This window comes from Cryptotermes secundus, unplaced genomic scaffold (assembly GCF_002891405.2).
Source record: "Cryptotermes secundus unplaced genomic scaffold, Csec_1.0 scaffold1231, whole genome shotgun sequence".
NCBI classification, from domain to species: Eukaryota; Metazoa; Arthropoda; class Insecta; order Blattodea; family Kalotermitidae; genus Cryptotermes; species Cryptotermes secundus.
In genome coordinates, this window is record NW_019723323.1 from 253,884 (window position 1) to 272,377 (window position 18,494).

At 35.6% G+C, this 18,494-nt stretch overlaps 1 protein-coding gene across 1 annotated transcript in view; it reads left to right on the forward strand.

The window, feature by feature from the left end:
- Window positions 1-18,494, forward strand: part of LOC111861861 (centrosome-associated protein 350) — a 283,054-nt gene that overhangs the window by 249,484 nt on the left and 15,076 nt on the right. The window contains exons 10-20 of the mRNA XM_023846786.2: window positions 131-364; window positions 3,139-3,369; window positions 5,292-5,544; window positions 6,573-6,863; window positions 9,224-9,388; window positions 9,492-9,688; window positions 11,301-12,416; window positions 13,571-13,687; window positions 15,711-15,878; window positions 16,185-16,673; window positions 17,972-18,140. Of these exons, the coding sequence (XP_023702554.1) occupies window positions 131-364; window positions 3,139-3,369; window positions 5,292-5,544; window positions 6,573-6,863; window positions 9,224-9,388; window positions 9,492-9,688; window positions 11,301-12,416; window positions 13,571-13,687; window positions 15,711-15,878; window positions 16,185-16,673; window positions 17,972-18,140 (3,430 nt within the window). The remainder of the gene's footprint in view (window positions 1-130; window positions 365-3,138; window positions 3,370-5,291; window positions 5,545-6,572; window positions 6,864-9,223; window positions 9,389-9,491; window positions 9,689-11,300; window positions 12,417-13,570; window positions 13,688-15,710; window positions 15,879-16,184; window positions 16,674-17,971; window positions 18,141-18,494) is intronic.

Sequence of the window (18,494 nt, forward strand, 5' to 3'; positions counted from 1 at the left end):
ATTACACTGTAGGTAGTTATTGAGCATGAAATTGTGAAAAGAATCCTGTATGTTGTTCCTTCCCAGTTTCCCCATCTTTTATATACATTTGCAGTAATGCTGATTTATCGTTACATATTACTTTGTCCAGGTAACAACTTCTGAAGGGCAATGTAACCAAGAGACTAGGGAAGAAATGAAACCTGACAGGCAACATATTAATACAGTTATGACTGAAGCTAAAGAAAATGATGATATAAATGTTAAATTGAAAAATATGGCAGTAGCATTACAGAAGGAACTCAAAGAATTTGGTCATTGGAAAAATAAAGAAGATGAAGAGGAAATCTTGAGTCACATGACAAGTTTCACTCTGCGAAGTAAAGTAAGATGTGTGTGCGTTTATGAACTTTTGCTGTTTTAGGTCAGAAGTCCTGTACATAAGAAAATTAGAAAAGTAGCAAAAGTATGAAAATATTAAATCAGACACAAGTGTACAAATTGATATTGATTGTAAAATTATTATAAATGAAAGGATACTCATGAATAGTGTTTGACATTATACAGTCTCAAGTGTGAAAGCTTCATCAAATAATATATATATTGTAAAGTGTTTTGCCATTGAAGACGCCGTTCGGATTGTTAATTGGTTTATTTAACAACCTACAAGTCTTGGCTACAATTAATTATAACACTGTTACAGGTTTACTCAATTTACAAACCCTACACACTATTCTGTCCACTGTCCTCAGTAGTCTACACGTATTCACAGTACGATATGGGAGCTATACCAGTGTCACTTTATTACACACTCCCAATTATTTCTCTTGTGAGCCAAGCATCTGCTTCTCACGCTATCACTTCTAAACACACGTTCCGGTATTCTTCTTTCCGCTACAACTGAACTCGGCAACTGTTCCATCGCACTGTCACTCCTGCTCACACACTACTCTGTGTCCCTCCTGATCACACACTAACTTGCATAGTGCTCAGCCGGCTTTTTATACCGTTCGCTGTTGCCTGTTGCCCTTGTCAAAAGCGGCATTGCATGCCACGTCACAGTAGGAAGCGGTGCCACTTAACCATGGGGGGGGGGNGGGCTGTCCTCCATAGCACAACATGTTACAATATATATATATAAAAGAAAAACAAAGAGTCTGAAACAATTTGCTAACTGGAGTGTAATCTGAGAAGTGAAGGTTATGCAGAATGGGATTTCTAGCCAGACGTAACAGTATTGATTTGTATGTGATGAGTAGTTGGAGTAATAACTACACAGTATTCAAGTACTGTGGTCGAGCATTTGAACATTTACACTGATACATAATTTAGAAGAAATAAGTAGACAGCAGTCCAGTTACAGTTTGAGTGACATCACTGTTCTAAATTTAAATGGCAGTAGAAACTTCATCTTTATATTGCAATAGCACAACTCACAATATACTTGCCAAAGCAAAAAATTTCATACTCTACCTGACTGCACTAGATAATGAGAGTTGTGATCCATGTAGCTGACAGGGAGAATATGAGTTTTCAAGCACCACTTTTGATCCACAAACATAAGCCATTCAAATAAATCATTAACTTTTTGCTTCTTCTCAGATTTTTGTGCTCAGCATAAAATGAAAGAAAGCAAACAGAATGAATTTTTAAGAAAGTTTAATCAGTTAGCTTCCAGATTCATTGTGTTCCATACTAGCCTAGTTCAGTTTCATGTCATCACAACTTGTTTTTGAACAGGGGAAACCCAAAATTTTGAAGGACATACTACCTCCTTCATCTGAGCTTGCCCCCTTCTTCTGCTGGTTTCTTGCTTGCCCTGATTTTCAGCCCTGAAGATGTTCCTCTGAAACACTGGGCTGTCTCCAAACTACTACATTATGTTACTGTCCAGAAGACCATATCCAACAAACCAAGGCTTCGATAAGTAATTCTGCATAATCAGTCATGATGACAGTGTGTGCTATGACAAGTGTATTGTCTAGTCAGCCCATTGAGTGTAAAAGGAGGTTGTAGCTTTGGAAATTATATTTTCATTCCATCTGAGCACTGATTTGCTTCTTTGAGACTAAATAAGTGGAGCAGAGCTCTTCTTGAGAAGCTAGTCATTGCTCTAGTCAAAATACCCAACATTTTACAGAACACAAAAGTTCATTGCCATATTCACAAGAACCTGCCATTGGTCCCTATCTTGAACCACATGATTCCAGTCTATATCTTATCATTCTGTTTCTTTAAAATCTATTTTAATATTATCCTCCCATCTGTGCCTAGGCCTTCCAAGTAATCTCTGTCCTTCAGATTTTCATACCAGAATTGTGTTTGCATTTCATTTCTCTTGCATGCATATTACATGTCCTGTCCAACTTATCCTCCTTGATTTGATTGTTTAGTAATATCTGGTTAGTACAAATGATGAAGCTCCTCATGTAATTTTTCTATAGCTTCCTCTTACTTCCTCCCTCTTAGATTAAACAATCTTTGCGTCTGTTCTCAGACATCCCCAGTTTGTGTTCTTGCCTTAATATGAGGGACCAAGTTTCACTCTGCATACATTTCCTAACTTCTTTCTTACCGGCTTCAGTATCTGTACTCCAGTCATCAGGACTGTGATAACATGTTGACTAGTCAGATTTGATACATGCTTGAGGTTCTGTTTGAAATGTAATCAGCATGGTAACTAAACTGTTTGGAGAATACCTGACGCAGTATTATTTATTTCACCTGGACCTCCGTGAACCAAAGCCGGTATCTAATAGTTCAGCTGTGGTACAGCAACAGTTTCATAGCAATCTGTATTTATTTCTCATTTCTTATATCCAGTGTCTGAAGCTCTCAAGATGTATGTTGCAACCATGTGATATCAATTTTGAATAAGAATGACAAGCAGTGAATAATGTATCCAAAAGACATAAGGAATTTCTGAAACTGAATGGTTGTCATTTTATTGCTCTCACTCTGCTGAGTGAGAAGTATAGTAGTTATATATTCACTGTTGTTCTTGTTGGGCCTAAGTTTGTTTGTAAAATTAATTACACTGTAGATAGTTATTGAGCATAAAGTTGTGCAGAGGTCCTGTGTACTTTTTGTTTCCTGTTTCCCTTCTTTTATATACATTTTCAAGAATGCTGATATATCCTTACACATTACTTTGTTCAGGTGACAGCTTCTGAAGGCCACTGCTACCAAGAGTCTAGTGAAGAAATGAAATCTGACAATCAGCATGTTGATACAGTTATGGCTGAAGCTGAAGAAAATTATATTAATATTAATTTAAAAAATATGGGAGCAACTCTGCAGAAGGAACTCAAGGAATTTGGTCATTTGAAAAATAAAGAATATAAGGTGGAAACTCCAAGGCACATGACAGATGTCACCCTGAGTAGTAAGGTAAGACAAGTGTGTAGTGTATTGACTTGTGTTATTGCAGGGCAGAAGTCCTGTACATAAGAAAACTATAAAAGTGGCAACAATGAAATAGGAAAACAAATGCAGAAATATGTATTGATTTTGATTATAAAATGATGATAAACAGAAGCATGGTCATTAATAGTGTCTGATACTGTCTTTCTTGATGCTGCAACAATTCTTAAATAATCTGTAGGGAAAAGGACAGTAGTCTGAAACAGTTTGTTAACTAGAATGAAATCTGAGGAGTAAAAGTTATCCAGGATGGGCTTTCCAGCCGGATATCACAGTTTTAATTTGTACATGAGATGGAAGCAATAACTACAGAGGTATTTAAATACTTACACTGACACATAATACAGGTAAAGGTAAAGTTCTTCCTGTGCATAATTAATTAATCACTACTCAAACTCCAACCCCTTTGTCTTCCAACCTCTTGCCAGTCACTATACCAACTGCACTATCCTGGCTTCCCTGATATATGTACATATAATTTAAGAAAAATTAATAGACTGCAACCCTCTTGCATTTGAAAGGTAGTCTGAACTGTTCTTAAATCAAGTGAGAGTAGTAATGTCATTTTTAAAATGGAATAATATGAATCATAATGTACTTGTAAGATTTGAGGCTTTCACGGCGGTGACTATGAAGAAAGCAGTCTTCTGGGATTTGGCACCATGTATATGTGGTGTTAACCGACGTTTCGGAGGAACGTATCGCCCCCATCTTCAGGGTAGAAGAAAAAGTATAAGAAATCTGCAAGCGACAACACTGTGAGAGTCTGAGTCTGCTTTACCGTTTCTCACGGTGTTGTCGCTTGCAGATTTCTTATACTTTTTCTTCTACCCTGAAGATGGGGGCGATACGTTCCTCCGAAACGTCAGTTAACACCACATATACACGGTGCCAAATCCCAGAAGACTGCTTTCTTCATAATGTACTTGCTGAAACCAAAAATGGCATTTCTAACTTGACCTATGCTAGATAAAAGACAGTCATCAATATGAAGCATTCTCAAGTATCAGGTTCGCTGCAATATTCAAGTGAAGGCAGTATTAATCAATTATAATGGCACAACTGAACTTTACAATAAAGAATGTTTGCCCATTAAGACAAATTTTGATATGAAGTTTTATGTAATTTTATAGCCAGTGTATGAGAATATCATTTATTCATGGTTTGAAGGCCAGTGTTAAAATTCAATAGGAATTTTAGTAGTTCATCTAAATTGACCACTGGTGAGTTTTTAGTGGAAAGAACCCACTAGGAGCCCCCAGGTATCGGTTGTGGTATAATGCTAATAATGGTTACTGTGATATGCATTAGAATGAGCTTGCATCATACATGTCACGTATTATACGTATTAAAGATAAGCAGCGACACGCACACAGGGAGCCTGCACAGAATAATACCTGAACAGTTCTGAAAACAAGAAGTAGCCACTGCAGCACTATAGACATAGGGTGTGTGCCCCTGAGAATTTTAAATTTTAAAATTTGAAAAAAAAAATTAAAAACATTTTTAAATTTGAATTAAAGATTTTAATAGTGCCAGTTTTTGAAAATCAAATCGATGTGTGTAGGTTAACAAAGATTTTGTACATATCTGACAGATATCAGCGGTGAGGATTCTGATATATCAAAACCTGTTAGCAATGGAGAAGTGAACAATTGGAAAGACTGGTGTTTTTTTAAATTTTAAACTACGTGCAGTGTAGCAGCTATGTGAGAGGGTATACCTGATGATGGCCGTTTATGACTGAAACATGTAGTGTAGAAGAAAGGAAGACAAAAGAACTACAATAAATTGTTGCACTTAGGACAGAGTTTGTGCATATATTGTGTAGAGTGTAACAGGGTGCTTAAACATAATATTGTAACACTTTCCATTTATTCTTTTTCTAGGACACAAAGAGTTCTCCAGAATGGCCACCTCCTCGTCTTCGTGGTTTAGTTGGTAAGTTTGAGCAGTTAAAAAGTGCAAGCCCTCAAAAGGAGTGTGATAATCAGATTCCTCTAAATGCTGATAATACAGAAGCATTGTCTGGTGGTTTGAGTTTGGAACCAGTGGTTCTGTCACTTATGACGGAAGATTCAACATTTCATCATCGTAATTCATTCCAGCCTTATTGTCGAGAGAAACAGACCTTGTCTGGAGGTAAGTCTGATTTCTGTGCTTTGATTTCCTCATTCCTACTTGAATCTTGATCATCGATTATCACCCAAAATAAAGAAATAGATATGAATTGCCCTAAGAGTGTGATAAAAAGGTGTAAAACCATGTAATCCAGTAGAGTTCACTGAGGTTTCTGAGGAATGTACTTCCTACCTCTTCAGAGTTGAAGAATGAGCCAATTAATAAACCAGCAAGAAGTAGGTGACAAGCAGCTTGTCTCACCTTGGCTTACACTTCGACAGAGAAAACAAAGACAGTATGGTCCCCCAAAATATCAATGGTCTTCTACTTGACTATATGGTAATATTCATTGTAGTTATCGCCCTGATAACCTCAAATCTATCACAGCTGGCAAAAAATATAGACTCAGAATGTAAATATATAGTTAAAGAGTTTTCATGAGAACACCAGTCTGTAGGGTGATATAATATGTTGAATAATGTGACATGTTTTATTAATGAATGTCATAATAGCAAGATTTTGATGCATTAAAATACATAAAATTCAATATTCCCAATAGTAAACTCTTTCTGGATTTAGATCTGTAAATGTGGCACTCATAACACTGCATAAATTATGAAAATCCCTATTAAAGTTTGGGCCCTTGATGCAGTTCTTATGAGGGGTGTGTTAAATCTGTTCATGCCCCTTCATCTGAACATTGCTGCAACATCATTAATAATTTAAAAGAAAGAAGACTATAAAAATTACTTTCCAGTTGTCTGCAGACTCTGTCCTGCCAGACTTAACTATTTAGTCTGTATGTATGATAATTCATTTAGCATTAAACCTGGATTATGTTACTTAGAAGACAAGGTATTTGCATATGTCTGAACCTTTTATAGGACATGCTAGTTATTCTCTTTCTTAGATTCTGGTGAACTTTATTTTATTCTGGTTAACAGTTTTCAGTGCATCAATACTGCCATTGTAGCAATTGACTGTGATTGACTTCATCATTTGTTTTTTTGTTGCACAATATTAAAATATTTTTTGATTTCTGAAAACAGTGAAGAAGGGTGTTACCAAGACACTGAAAGAATATATTGAAGGAACAAAGAGCAGACATTTGGCAGCTACAAAAATTCAAGCTGCTTTTCGTGGTTTTCTAGTACGAAAAATGTTGAAGATGGATAACAAAATACAACTGAAAAATAATGATTATGTAAATATTGAAACTGTTGATGATTTCCTAACTAAATATCATCCTGTAAGGACAGATGAAGTCAAAAAAATTGGATCTACATCTGCAAAACATAAACAGTTCAGAAGCTCTGACCCTCAGCAAGTTGATATACTAGGTAAATATTTATCTTTTTTCCTATTACTAAGAAGTACAGGGATGCATTCAAGCATTTACAAACATGTCCATTTCTCTTTACAGTAATAATAACACAGTCTGAAAAAAAGTAGTGAATAAGTGATGTGTTTATATTTCAAATACAAAATCTGTATTGTGACTAAGTGTAACACTGAACTTGCCTTAAGATTTAAATTCATATACCATCTGGAAGTCCTTCCATGTTTGTAATATGTTATGCCTTATAAACAAAAAGAGTCTTGAAACCATTTCTTTAGCTGGAAGGAAATATAAATGTTGTCTGTTTACATTATTTCTGACAGAAACTACAGTCAACTCTCGATTATCCGGGCTAATGGTGGGGATGNTATTAAAAATCTTAATTACAAAGTTATAATTTATTGTTGGCTCCACATTGGCCACACACTTCTCTAACCTTCTGGTACATTTTTGAGTGACTGCACATCATATCTGAACATTAATGACTCAATACCATACTTTTTTATCTTGGTCTAATTACTAGGAAAGTTGGCTCAAGCAATAATGCTTCTGACTTATATTTGGGAGGTGCCCAGTTTGAATCATGGCACAGACCATCAACTATCCTGGCTGAGGTTTTTTGTGGTTTTCTTCAGTCCTTCCAACTAAATGCCAGGATGAAACCTCAAATTAATCTATAACCTCCTCCCACGTCCTTTCTAATTCACTATTTACTACAGTCATCCTGCCATCTCAGCTGCTGACAGTGTCAATATACAAACATAAATTTATGTAATTTTTACTCATTCTTCTAGGTTTCATTTTTAAGCCATTGTTTACTCTTAATAGGTGGTAACAGTAGGAGTTCTGTTTATGAACTCTCAAGTAACAGCTAAACATCTGCTAGAGTTTAGGAGAAATAAGAATTTCAAAACAAGAAATAACTTTTCAGCACATCTTATGTATGAACTATATCATAGTCCTCATGAATTTTAATGTGATTCCCAACGCTGATTAGATCATTTATCAGCAGGCAACATCATTGTTGTTTGATCCATCACTGCAGAAACCAGCATAACTAAGAGTCTTCATATACAGATGTGCACAAGCACATACACCAGTCATACTTAATGCTGCTTTCCTATGCAGTTGACTCTGTAGCACAAAGCACATCATACTTGTAGATGATAATAGGCATGTAGTAAAGTACGTAACTTGTTGGGTAATAAAAGTAGAAATAAGTAAATAAATATCTATTTGATGATAGGTTCAGTAATATAGAAATAATCAGAGAGGTGTTTTTATATAGTTTAAATTAATATGTGGCACATACGTTGATGAAATTGCCATTTGTACTAATGTAAAGATGTCTGGATACAAGCCAGCGATCAGTCAACTTGCTGTTATCACATTTTATTCCTTTTTCTGGTTCCCATTTGCCTTCATCTGCTGCTAAGGTTAAGAGTTTTGTACCCCTATATGCCTTTATATCTTGATTCTTAAGCACAGGGACAAACTTTAACCTAATGCCTGTTGGTTTGGTATGGGTTGTGAATATTCTGTGTAGAGTGGACAGGTTTTGCGAATGTGACTGGTTTTCTTACTCAGTAAAGTTTGTAATTACGTAAATTTGCTACTCAAGAAGATCTGAAGCACAGATTTAATACTGGTCTCAGTGAAAAATGATGTTAACCTCTGATTAACCAACCCTGTGGAACAGAATTCATGAGAATCTTCCCTTCAGGTTTTCCTGAATGCATTTGAATGGATTTTCAACATGCCACAAACATTTGCAGTTCTGATATCACATAAAAATGCACATCCATGTGAGATCATCAGCTTTAAACAGTCTTACAAATTCATGGTGTGTGAAACAGTTCATGAAAGGTAGCAAGTTTATCACTTCTTGTAAATTCCAGGTCCATATTGTGTCAAGTCTTAAGCAAATTGCTGATCTGATAAATGCAAGAAGGTACAGTTCAGTCCTGTAATGAGCAGAAGTGTTTAGGATTGTACCTACAGACTCAGGGATGACTTGCCAGGTTACACACAAATTCTTTCTGAGCTAGTATTACATTTAGAGTCACTAAAAGTTTCCTGTAGCAGTATATGCAAGGTGATATAACAGAATTGAAACCAGTTCACCAACTGAGTAATATGGGAAAGAGAATCTTATCAAATGAAACATGTATTTTTTTAATCTGATTTCAAAGACAGCTCAAGGCAACACAGACATTGAAATGGCAATTTTATTATTTAAGCAATAATCTTTAATATCTCTCACTTATCTTATCTTTTTATGCCAAATATCTTGCTTTCACAGTGGATTGCTATTATCTGTTCCCATGACATATCTTAACAAAACCAGATTTATTTTTGCAGTGAAGAAAGAGGTGGCCAAAATATTGAAGGATATGCATTTGAAGATTTCTGTTGATTCTAAGAGTAAATTGGAGTCTCCAACAGACATTCAGCCTAAGGTGCCAATTACAATAAAGGACCATGTTAAACCAAAAAAGAATGATGTAAAGAAACTTGATGTAATGGGTAAATATTCCTTATTGTAGAGTTTAGCTTTGTCTCTCTGATTAATTAATATTTCTTTCACTGGAATGTTGGAGTTTAACTGATACTTGAATTCTTTATATAGTGAAAAAGGAGGTGACTAAAACTTTGAAGGAATTTATGGAGACTGGAAAGAAGCGAGAATTTGCAGCCACAAAGATACAAGCTGCCTTTCGAGGTTACCAAGCACGGAAGTTTCATAACATGAAGACAAAAATGACCAATAAAGCCTCTAGAACAAAGGCTGAAGACACAGTGCCATTAAATGGAATGGCTATCAGTGTAAGCATATTTGTTAATGTTAAAATTAAAGAGCATGATATAAAATATTGCTTCCTATGACAACTGCCTGACCTATCTTTTGCCACATTCACAGCAAACTGCCAGTTATACAAAAGTACCTTTCACCATAAAAAATTTATAGCTCTCTTATATTTTTGAGTGTGAAATACTATGACATATTTTTTTTAAATATATTACCATTCTAAATGAGCAGTTTTAGCCAAGCTGTTGAGCTTGTAACTTACATTTATGAGGTATCGGATAGAAATGTTAGCTATTTTTGGCCACCATGTGAGCTTTCTTTCTTTCCTGAAGAAAGGTACCCAGGTTTCATCTATCTCTGCCTTTTGTGGATTCTGAAAGTTCCAATTGCCCCATTTTCTTTAAGATCCCATTTTAGTATCATTTTCTCATCATCATTAGTATGATTTTTGTATGTGCAAACTTTACTACTCTAACTCCATTATCATTACTAATTCTGTGTAAATTCTCATTCCCAATCACTGGTTTGAAAATGTCTTTCCTACACACTTCGGTATTGAAATCAATTAACAAAATTTTCATATGGTATTTAGGGAATTTATCGAAAACACATTCTAGTTCTTTTTAGAACCTGCCCTTCATATCATCAATTTCATCCTCTGTTGGGGTATAAACATTCAGAACAATGATATCTCACCAGCGACCTCTTAGCATTATGTACATCTCATCACTTTAACTGAAGATATGGTTTTCTTATGTATGAAAAACACAACAACAAATCAAAATTAGCCCACCATGCCATTGAAGAAGGCCACAAAATATGTTGGAAAGAAGCAAAGTTCTTGCAGATTAAACTGAACACCACCTACAGATAATACAAGGAATATGTGTCTGGTAGCTCATCCAATTAGTCAACCCAGCTTGGACATCTTTCCAATCTGGACTTCCCTCATTGCTGCAGAAGTGAGAGAACCAACTCCATCCAGTGTAGATTATGTGGGAAATTTGTATTTTCATGTTGGTACTACATAGAATTTGTCTCTTTAGTGTTGGCTTCTATTTTGATAGTAATGTGATTGTATAGACTCTGGCCATTAAATTATGCATGGCTATAGGCTCAAGGCCACATATGTGGAGTTTTTTAAAGTTTGTCTTAACTCCCAGTGGTGGTTCATGTTGTGTTTGGTGTATATATCCTGTCTTGTGTTGGTGCTTATGTGTCCAGGGACAGGGGCTAGCTCTATCAATTGGGCTTTTACCTGAGGAAGGAGACAATATCCAGTCTCCGAAACATTGTCTTTTGAATATCATATACCAGTTCTGCCAGTAGGTGTATCTGTCAGATGTCATTTTGATGAATATTTATAAGAGCTTATTAAATCCTGTATTTTATATTTTTTCAGCATTGGAGATTATGGTAACTCTGTAAAACATCACCGGATTATGCTCCTAGCATTACTTTGAGGTTAGGTTCACCATGGATGCATTAAATACTGGCTGTATTTTATTTTTATCTAGCATCCACATTACATCTGAGCCAAATGTCCCATTTTACTGATGGCCTTATAGACATCCCCTCCCAAAAGAAGAAAACAAATGCAGGGTGTAAAGTGTGTGGTTTCTGTTTCAGGTCACAAGAGATACAAAATCACAAGATGGTGACAGATATTTGAAGGCAGCTGAGTTCCCTCCTTCCTCTCTAACAGTTGATGACCCATTATCAGAGTGGTTGAAACCATCGTATGTTGAACCGTGTCCTTATAACATGATGACTGCAATTCAGAATACCATTTTCTCAAAATCTGGACCAAGGCAGCCATACTGGGTGCAAGCAAATCATGAACATATAAAAGAACAATCAGAAACACAACAAACAAATATGACCCTTGAGTTAGGGCTGGCACTGCCAGTTATAGATGCTTCAAAGGAGAAGACTAAGAAGCAGCTGACAGACCCTCAACTTATCCACAAAGAGGATGACTCATACCTTACCACTGATGATGAGAGCATGCGGTATGAAGATGGCTTGTCAGTGAACTCCTCAGCCCTCGAGGCTGAGCACCACTCTAGCTCAGATGAGAGTAGAGTGAGATGGAAGAAACGTCTGAATGTTAAGTCACCCCAGGAAGTTTTGCCTAGTAGAGTTGAGCCAGTGCACTGGAGTAAATCAGACTCAGAAATTATTATTAGACCTTCCTTTTCTATGAAGAACTGTGAAAAAATTAACATGGGAAGAAACATGAGATCTTTTTCTTCTGCTGGGAGACCAGCAGTTATGCCAAAGAAATTCAAATATAGACATTATGGATTGATTGCACCTAATGTGGAATTAAGGCGTAAGAATGAAAGAATTGCAGCAATACCAGCCAACTCTTCTTGCCAGGCAGAGAACTCTGGCTCAGACACATGGGATAGTCATACTGTTCAGCGGCAACATGTAGATCAGGTTCCTTCCTCTACTGGCATTGTACATAAAGCCTACAGGAAGGGAAATAATTCTTTTAGAGATATCAGTGTCTTCAGACACACAGACAAAAGGCAAGATGATGGAATCATCCATAATGAGCAACTGTATACAAATTCAGGGAACAAGCAGAAGGAGAACATAAAGGATTTTCAGAATAAAATGAGATCTGATGTTAAGGATCAAGATGAAGAAAAGATTGATCCTCATCTTGGCAAGCCCTCAAGGCCGGATGTCACTCATGCTAGAGGTATAGCTGATATCATAGAAACTGGAAGAATGGTACGTATATTGAGCTAACTGATAATACAATTGACAGACATAATAACTATCCAGTACAACATCTATGAATCTACTATTTCATTCACTCTGACATGTTTTGAACCTAGGATCATTATCAAGATCACATCTTACACAATTACATAAGCTATAGTGTGTTTTATATATCAACTAATTTTTTTCAGTTTTTCTTTAAAAGTGTCATACTATATAGTTTCATAAGTGTTACACTTCACTTTAGAATAATTTTCTGTTTTTAATATTAAAGTATCTCATGAAGTTCTTACAAGATGTGTATCTTCAAATATATCTTTACACATATATTCATGTAAATGTTCTCATTATTGATTTTATAATCCAATTCTATGTGAGGATATCCCATATCATTTCTTATTGTTAGTTCATTTTATAGGGCCCTCATATGATGTGTGTTAATAGATATTCAAAGAGTATGCACTTTTTGAGAGGTAATATTCTGCAGAACACAAAAGGTCACCATGGCAGTTGTGTAAAAATCTGTCTTAAGCTAGCTGTATGATGGCAGTGACACAGGAATCAGAGAAGCTAGAAGTGTGAAGCTTCATACAGAGACAAATCATAAACATACATACATATTATGTAAGTTTGTAAGTTTACAATTACAAACATGATGATGTTGCAAAACTTGGAGGTTGTGCAACAAATTTGTTATTGACAAATCCTATATTTAAGTAATAAGGACTTCCCAAATATAAAATAAAGTAATAACTGTAATAATAATAATAAGTCTGTAGGACAAGGTATCTAGGCAGTAGGAAAGTAGTCTTTGTGAGTTCTTCTGCTAACTCCTTGTGTATATGTGGAATTATTTTTATAAAGATTGGGCTGCAGTAAATGTTAAACTGGAATAAAAACCTCTGTGTACTGTTTGTTCTCTGTCTCATTGTAAATGTATTTTTTGTGTTCATGTCATAAGGACATAAGGTATTTATAATTAATTTGTGTGAAGGAAAGGTCTTTTTGAGGCAGTACCAACACTTAATAAAGGGAATATGTTATGTACTTACCATATGAAAGTCATATGACGTTAGTTAACTTTTTTATATAATGTCTCTTTAATTTTGATTATATCAAATTGTAAATAGTTCTTTTGCCTGATACTTTATTTCTTTATGTAGCTTCATCCATCTGCTCTCCACCTGCAGTTCCAAGCAGAAATGAATCGGCTAGATTCTGTGGAGGAATCCAGGCAACGTCTGACAGAAATTGAAGCTATTATTGCCCAGAATATGCAGGTGAAATTCGTATGCAATTTGTTATGCTGTAGAAGTGATCTGCCTGATTCAACATCATGTCCAGTAACATTGATTTAACCAACATAGTTTTGATCTCATCTTTACTGCAGAATTTTGTGAGGTTGCATTACCCTGCATTTTTGTCACTGTCTCTCATATTTTAGTCAGTACCTGGTGTCACATTAGTCACTACGAATTGTATGTATATGATAAATGATATAATGATACAAATTCCGTTCCAAGTGCAAACAATATATTATGTGTCCTTGATCTTGCTCCTCTACACTACATGTTTCGGCCTCAGACGGCCATCATCAGGTGTATAACACTCACGTTGCTGTCACACTGCACCCAGCCCAAAATTTAACATTTAAAACACTTTCCTTGTTATTATCAACATCTACTTCGTTGATATCTGTCTGGTTTGTAGATTATTTTACACACGTTAATTTTGACGTTCCTGTAGTAGCACTATAAAATCTTTAGTTCTAATTTTAAAATCCTTTAAAATTTTTCTCTAAATTTTAAATTTTAAATTGTTAGGGTTACTCGCCCTATGTCTAAAGTGCTGCAGCGGCTAGTTCTTGTTTCCACACTGTATAGGTGTTATCCTGTGTAGTCTTCCTGTGTGCGTGCCGCTGTTATTCTTTACTACGTGTGTTCAGCCGCTGCAGCACTTTAGACATAGGGCGAGTAACCCTAACAATTTTAAATTTAAAATTTAGAGAAAAATTTTAAAAGATTTTAAAATTAGAACTAAAGATTTTATAGTGCTACTACAGGAACATCAAAATTAACATGTGTAAAATAATCTACATCCAGACAGATATCAATGAAGTAGATGTTGATAATAACAAGGAAAGTGTTTTAAATGTTAAATTTTGGGCTGGGTGCAGTGTGACAGCAACGTGAGTGTTATACACCTGATGATGGCCGTCTGAGGCCGAAACATGTAGTGTAGAGGAGCTAGATCAAGGACACATAATATATTGTTTGCACTTGGGACAGAATTTGTATCATTTATCATATGGAGTGCAACAGGATGCTTAAATATAATATTGTATGTATATATGTACAATATTGTAGGAATAAGCAGTAAAAGGGAAATGAATGGAATGTTGAACAAGTTATGAAAATAAATTTATGAGACATTTCAAAATTTGTATTGTTTCCTTAGCATGATTTTGAGATACTAAAAGAGTATGTTGATCCCTGAACATTACTCTCTTCAGGAAAGTGATACCATGTAATCTTAGAGACATCAGTGTTTCAGAGGAACATGCTGCCTCCATCTTCACTCCTCATCCCTCTCTTCTGCCCTAAATATATAAGCAGTACATTCCTCTAATATACTGGTAAGCATCTATCAGACTACACTGTGTTACATGCCAGGAGACAGTTCCCTACATAGTCACCATTATGATGACCTCAAATTTCAGTTGTTGATTTCCCAAGTATTCGACAGTATTTGTCCTGTTTCCAAAATACAGGCTCTTTACAGATAAAAGTTAGAAAGTTATTTTTTAAAAGTTTTCAAAGTGTTTTATAGAAGATGGCAGCTCACTGATTCAAAGGTTATCAACACATGTACCTTGTCCCTCTGACTGCTAAGTCCTGTCATAGTCCTGCTAGAAAAATCAAGGCTACTGGGGTTAAATGCAGTTGCATAGAGAAACTCGTAGTACTTTCTTCAAATGACTGGTAAGCAACAACTGAAAAATTTAATGTCATCTATTGAGAGAAGTGCTACACTAATTGATTAACAATAAGCCAATCTTTTCAGCTGTGAAGATTGTAATGCAAGTACTATGAGGCAGTCTAGTTGGTATGTAGTATGCAAAGTGTTAAGAATTTGTTGAGAGATGTGCTTATAAGATTTGACATAAAATATTTGTAGTATTGCAAATGAAGGTGTCTACACGTGCTTCTCATTAGCAGCCTGTATATTTAGTATATTTAGGAGTGAAAATAATCACCACTAACTTTGTTGTGTATTACATGTAACTTTTACTGATTTTTTCAGACTAAGCAAGAAAGTGAGAGAAAGCAACAGGCACACTGCAGCGTGAAAACATCTACGGAAGGAAAACAAGTGCAAGCAAAATCCACCATTCAGATTCCCAAATCCGATGTTCAGACACAAGTACCTGACAGAGGTCATCAGTTGGTGCAGTTAATGCCAAAAGATCAGGTGAAGCAGCCACAAACAAACACTGCAGCACCATTTATAGAAAGAATTTTGGAACAAGATAAACAGGTGCAATTGGGTCCCTCTAGCCACACTGAGACACTGAATGTAAATGAGCCACTACCATTATCTCAACCACATATATTGATACAAGTAGTGTCCAGCAATCATCCTCAAGTTAGGCCAGTATATTCAGTATTAAGTTCACATGATGAAACTGTTCCAAAAGCACTCAATGCCCAAACACCAATGAAACATGACAGCAGTCTTCAGAGACCAAACCTTACACATAAACATGTTCTGTTTAAGGACCAAGTGGAAGGTACAGACATTCATGACCCTGCCAACCAAGTTCCTATTGCAAGCACATCAAATGACATTTTAAAAACTGTGCCTTCACATGTTGTAGTTGAACAGTTGTTACAGGAAGCTGAATATACCGGAAGAATTGTTACTCTGAAGAATAATGTAACGGATGAAGCACTGGTTGGAAGAAGAGAGCATCTGATGAAAGAATTAAATGTAAAATATGAAAAATGTGATATTAAACATAAAGAAATCGTGAAAAGAATTGAAAGAGAGGATAATGGACAGTTAAATAGGATATTACAGAGAAAGTTTACTCCAACCTCAAGTCAGTCCATTGAGAGTGTGCCTACACCTCAGATTAATGAGCCAACCACCCAAATCAAGGATATCAGTTCAGTACTAGCAACAGACTATAAGCGATTGAACCACCATGCTGAAGTCGTTGTAGAACAAGACAGCAATGCATCAGAATCTTTGCTACGGGCCCAGGTGAGTGTTTATTATAAAGTACTGGAAATAGTAGACTAGAAACATTGCCCTGATTTTGAGATTCATTATGCACCTAAGCGTGCACAAGACCAACAGGAAAGTCCCTGCTTACTGTTACGAGGATAGTACAATAGAAATATTACATTCAGCTGAAAAACTCAGAGATCTTGAGAAGTTCAGTTTGTTTCAAAATTAAATTAATATTGACCCGCACTTGCTCATTTCTCCCTACATCCAGCATTAAAACTCTTTTGTCAGTTGTAAATCATGCATAATTTCATCATCAGGATTGTCCAGAATATTTGATACATTGGGATTTCTTACTTGTGTCTTCTATGTAGGAGCCTCTATTCAACAGAAGTGTAAGAAATTTCAATGAATCAAGTATTCTGGACAACCCTGACAACTTAGTATAATTTAACATATTTTTTTAAATTGATAAAATAGCTTGAGATGCTGCATGTAGAGGAGCTTTGTGAAAATTCTTCTATAGGAATGCTTTTCCTGCTGTCTGGTGTTAGGTAATTGGGAAAGGCATTCCTCCACATATTTTTCCCATGCTGTGAAGATTAGATACTGGACCTTACTTAATGGAAAGCAGAATTTCCTGTCATAATGAAGATAAATATGGTCTGGCAACAATTAACAAAATAAGTCTGGTCCCATGAGGACAAATGAATGTTGATAACTCATTAAAAATATGTTTACCTGTCTCAGTTCTGTTTGTTGGTTGCATTTATTTTGTTCCTGGTATTGAATTCTGTACACTACAGCCCAAAGTATGTTTACTGCTGCTCACCATCCTTCTACAAGTTGATTAAATATTGCAGTTTCTGTATAAACAGAAGATTAAAATTCTCTGACTTGATTTAGATTAAGGAATGATCAAACATTTGTGGCAAATGGGACAATTTGAGAACTTTCACAAACCAGCTTTAATAGTTCAGGTGTGGATCTGAAAGGGGTGTGTGACGTGTAAAATTATTTCATAGGGGTCAGTCAGCCCTTCCCAGGGACATATTTTACTTGTAGTATACAGTTTTTTTATCCTGGTTTATCCTTGAAAATATTTATGTACATGTTATAAACAGAGAGTTGTGAATATTGATAATTTGGTTTTCCTACAATCTTCAGTTATCACATTTTGTGTAAACAGTGTTATGCATGACCAATCTTTCTGTATTTTCATATGTTTTACAAATCATAAATTGTCATTACATATTTGTTAATAGATGCTCTAATATATGTTTCTGCAGTGTTTGTTGAACTTGTAAGTGACATGTGCCTTTTGTTAATAGCAAAAGTTTGTAAATGTAAACTACAAGCGTGGCTCAGAAATTCCAGTAGAGGTCCTCGCAAGTATTGGGAAGGAGGTAGCAGACTTGGAGAGAACAGTAGATGATAACATAGGGGATATCACTCCTGAACAGTCCTTCCAGACTATAAGTGAGGGAATTTCAGAAGAAGGTTAGAATGATAGGAAAATAATAGCATAGAAATAAGTTTAGTTGTATTAAGTACATCACAGTCTTTTTAGGATTGCACTGTTCCATTGTAAGTAAAAGGAAATGGTTGTAATAGAGAATAAACAGCATTTTATATATAAATGTTTAAAATATTAAAAATTGTATTAGCTTTGGAGGTAGTGCTCTTGTTGGAAAATTAATCTGAGAAATGGAAGACTTCTGTTCATGAGATAGAAAAATTGACATTTGAGCTTTTGCCGTGAATGAAAGATGTGATGTGCTTGAAAATTTTTTTGCTGCATAGAAACTGCATTTTCATGTGTTTCTTCTGGCTTATTCCTGTTGACTAGCTCTG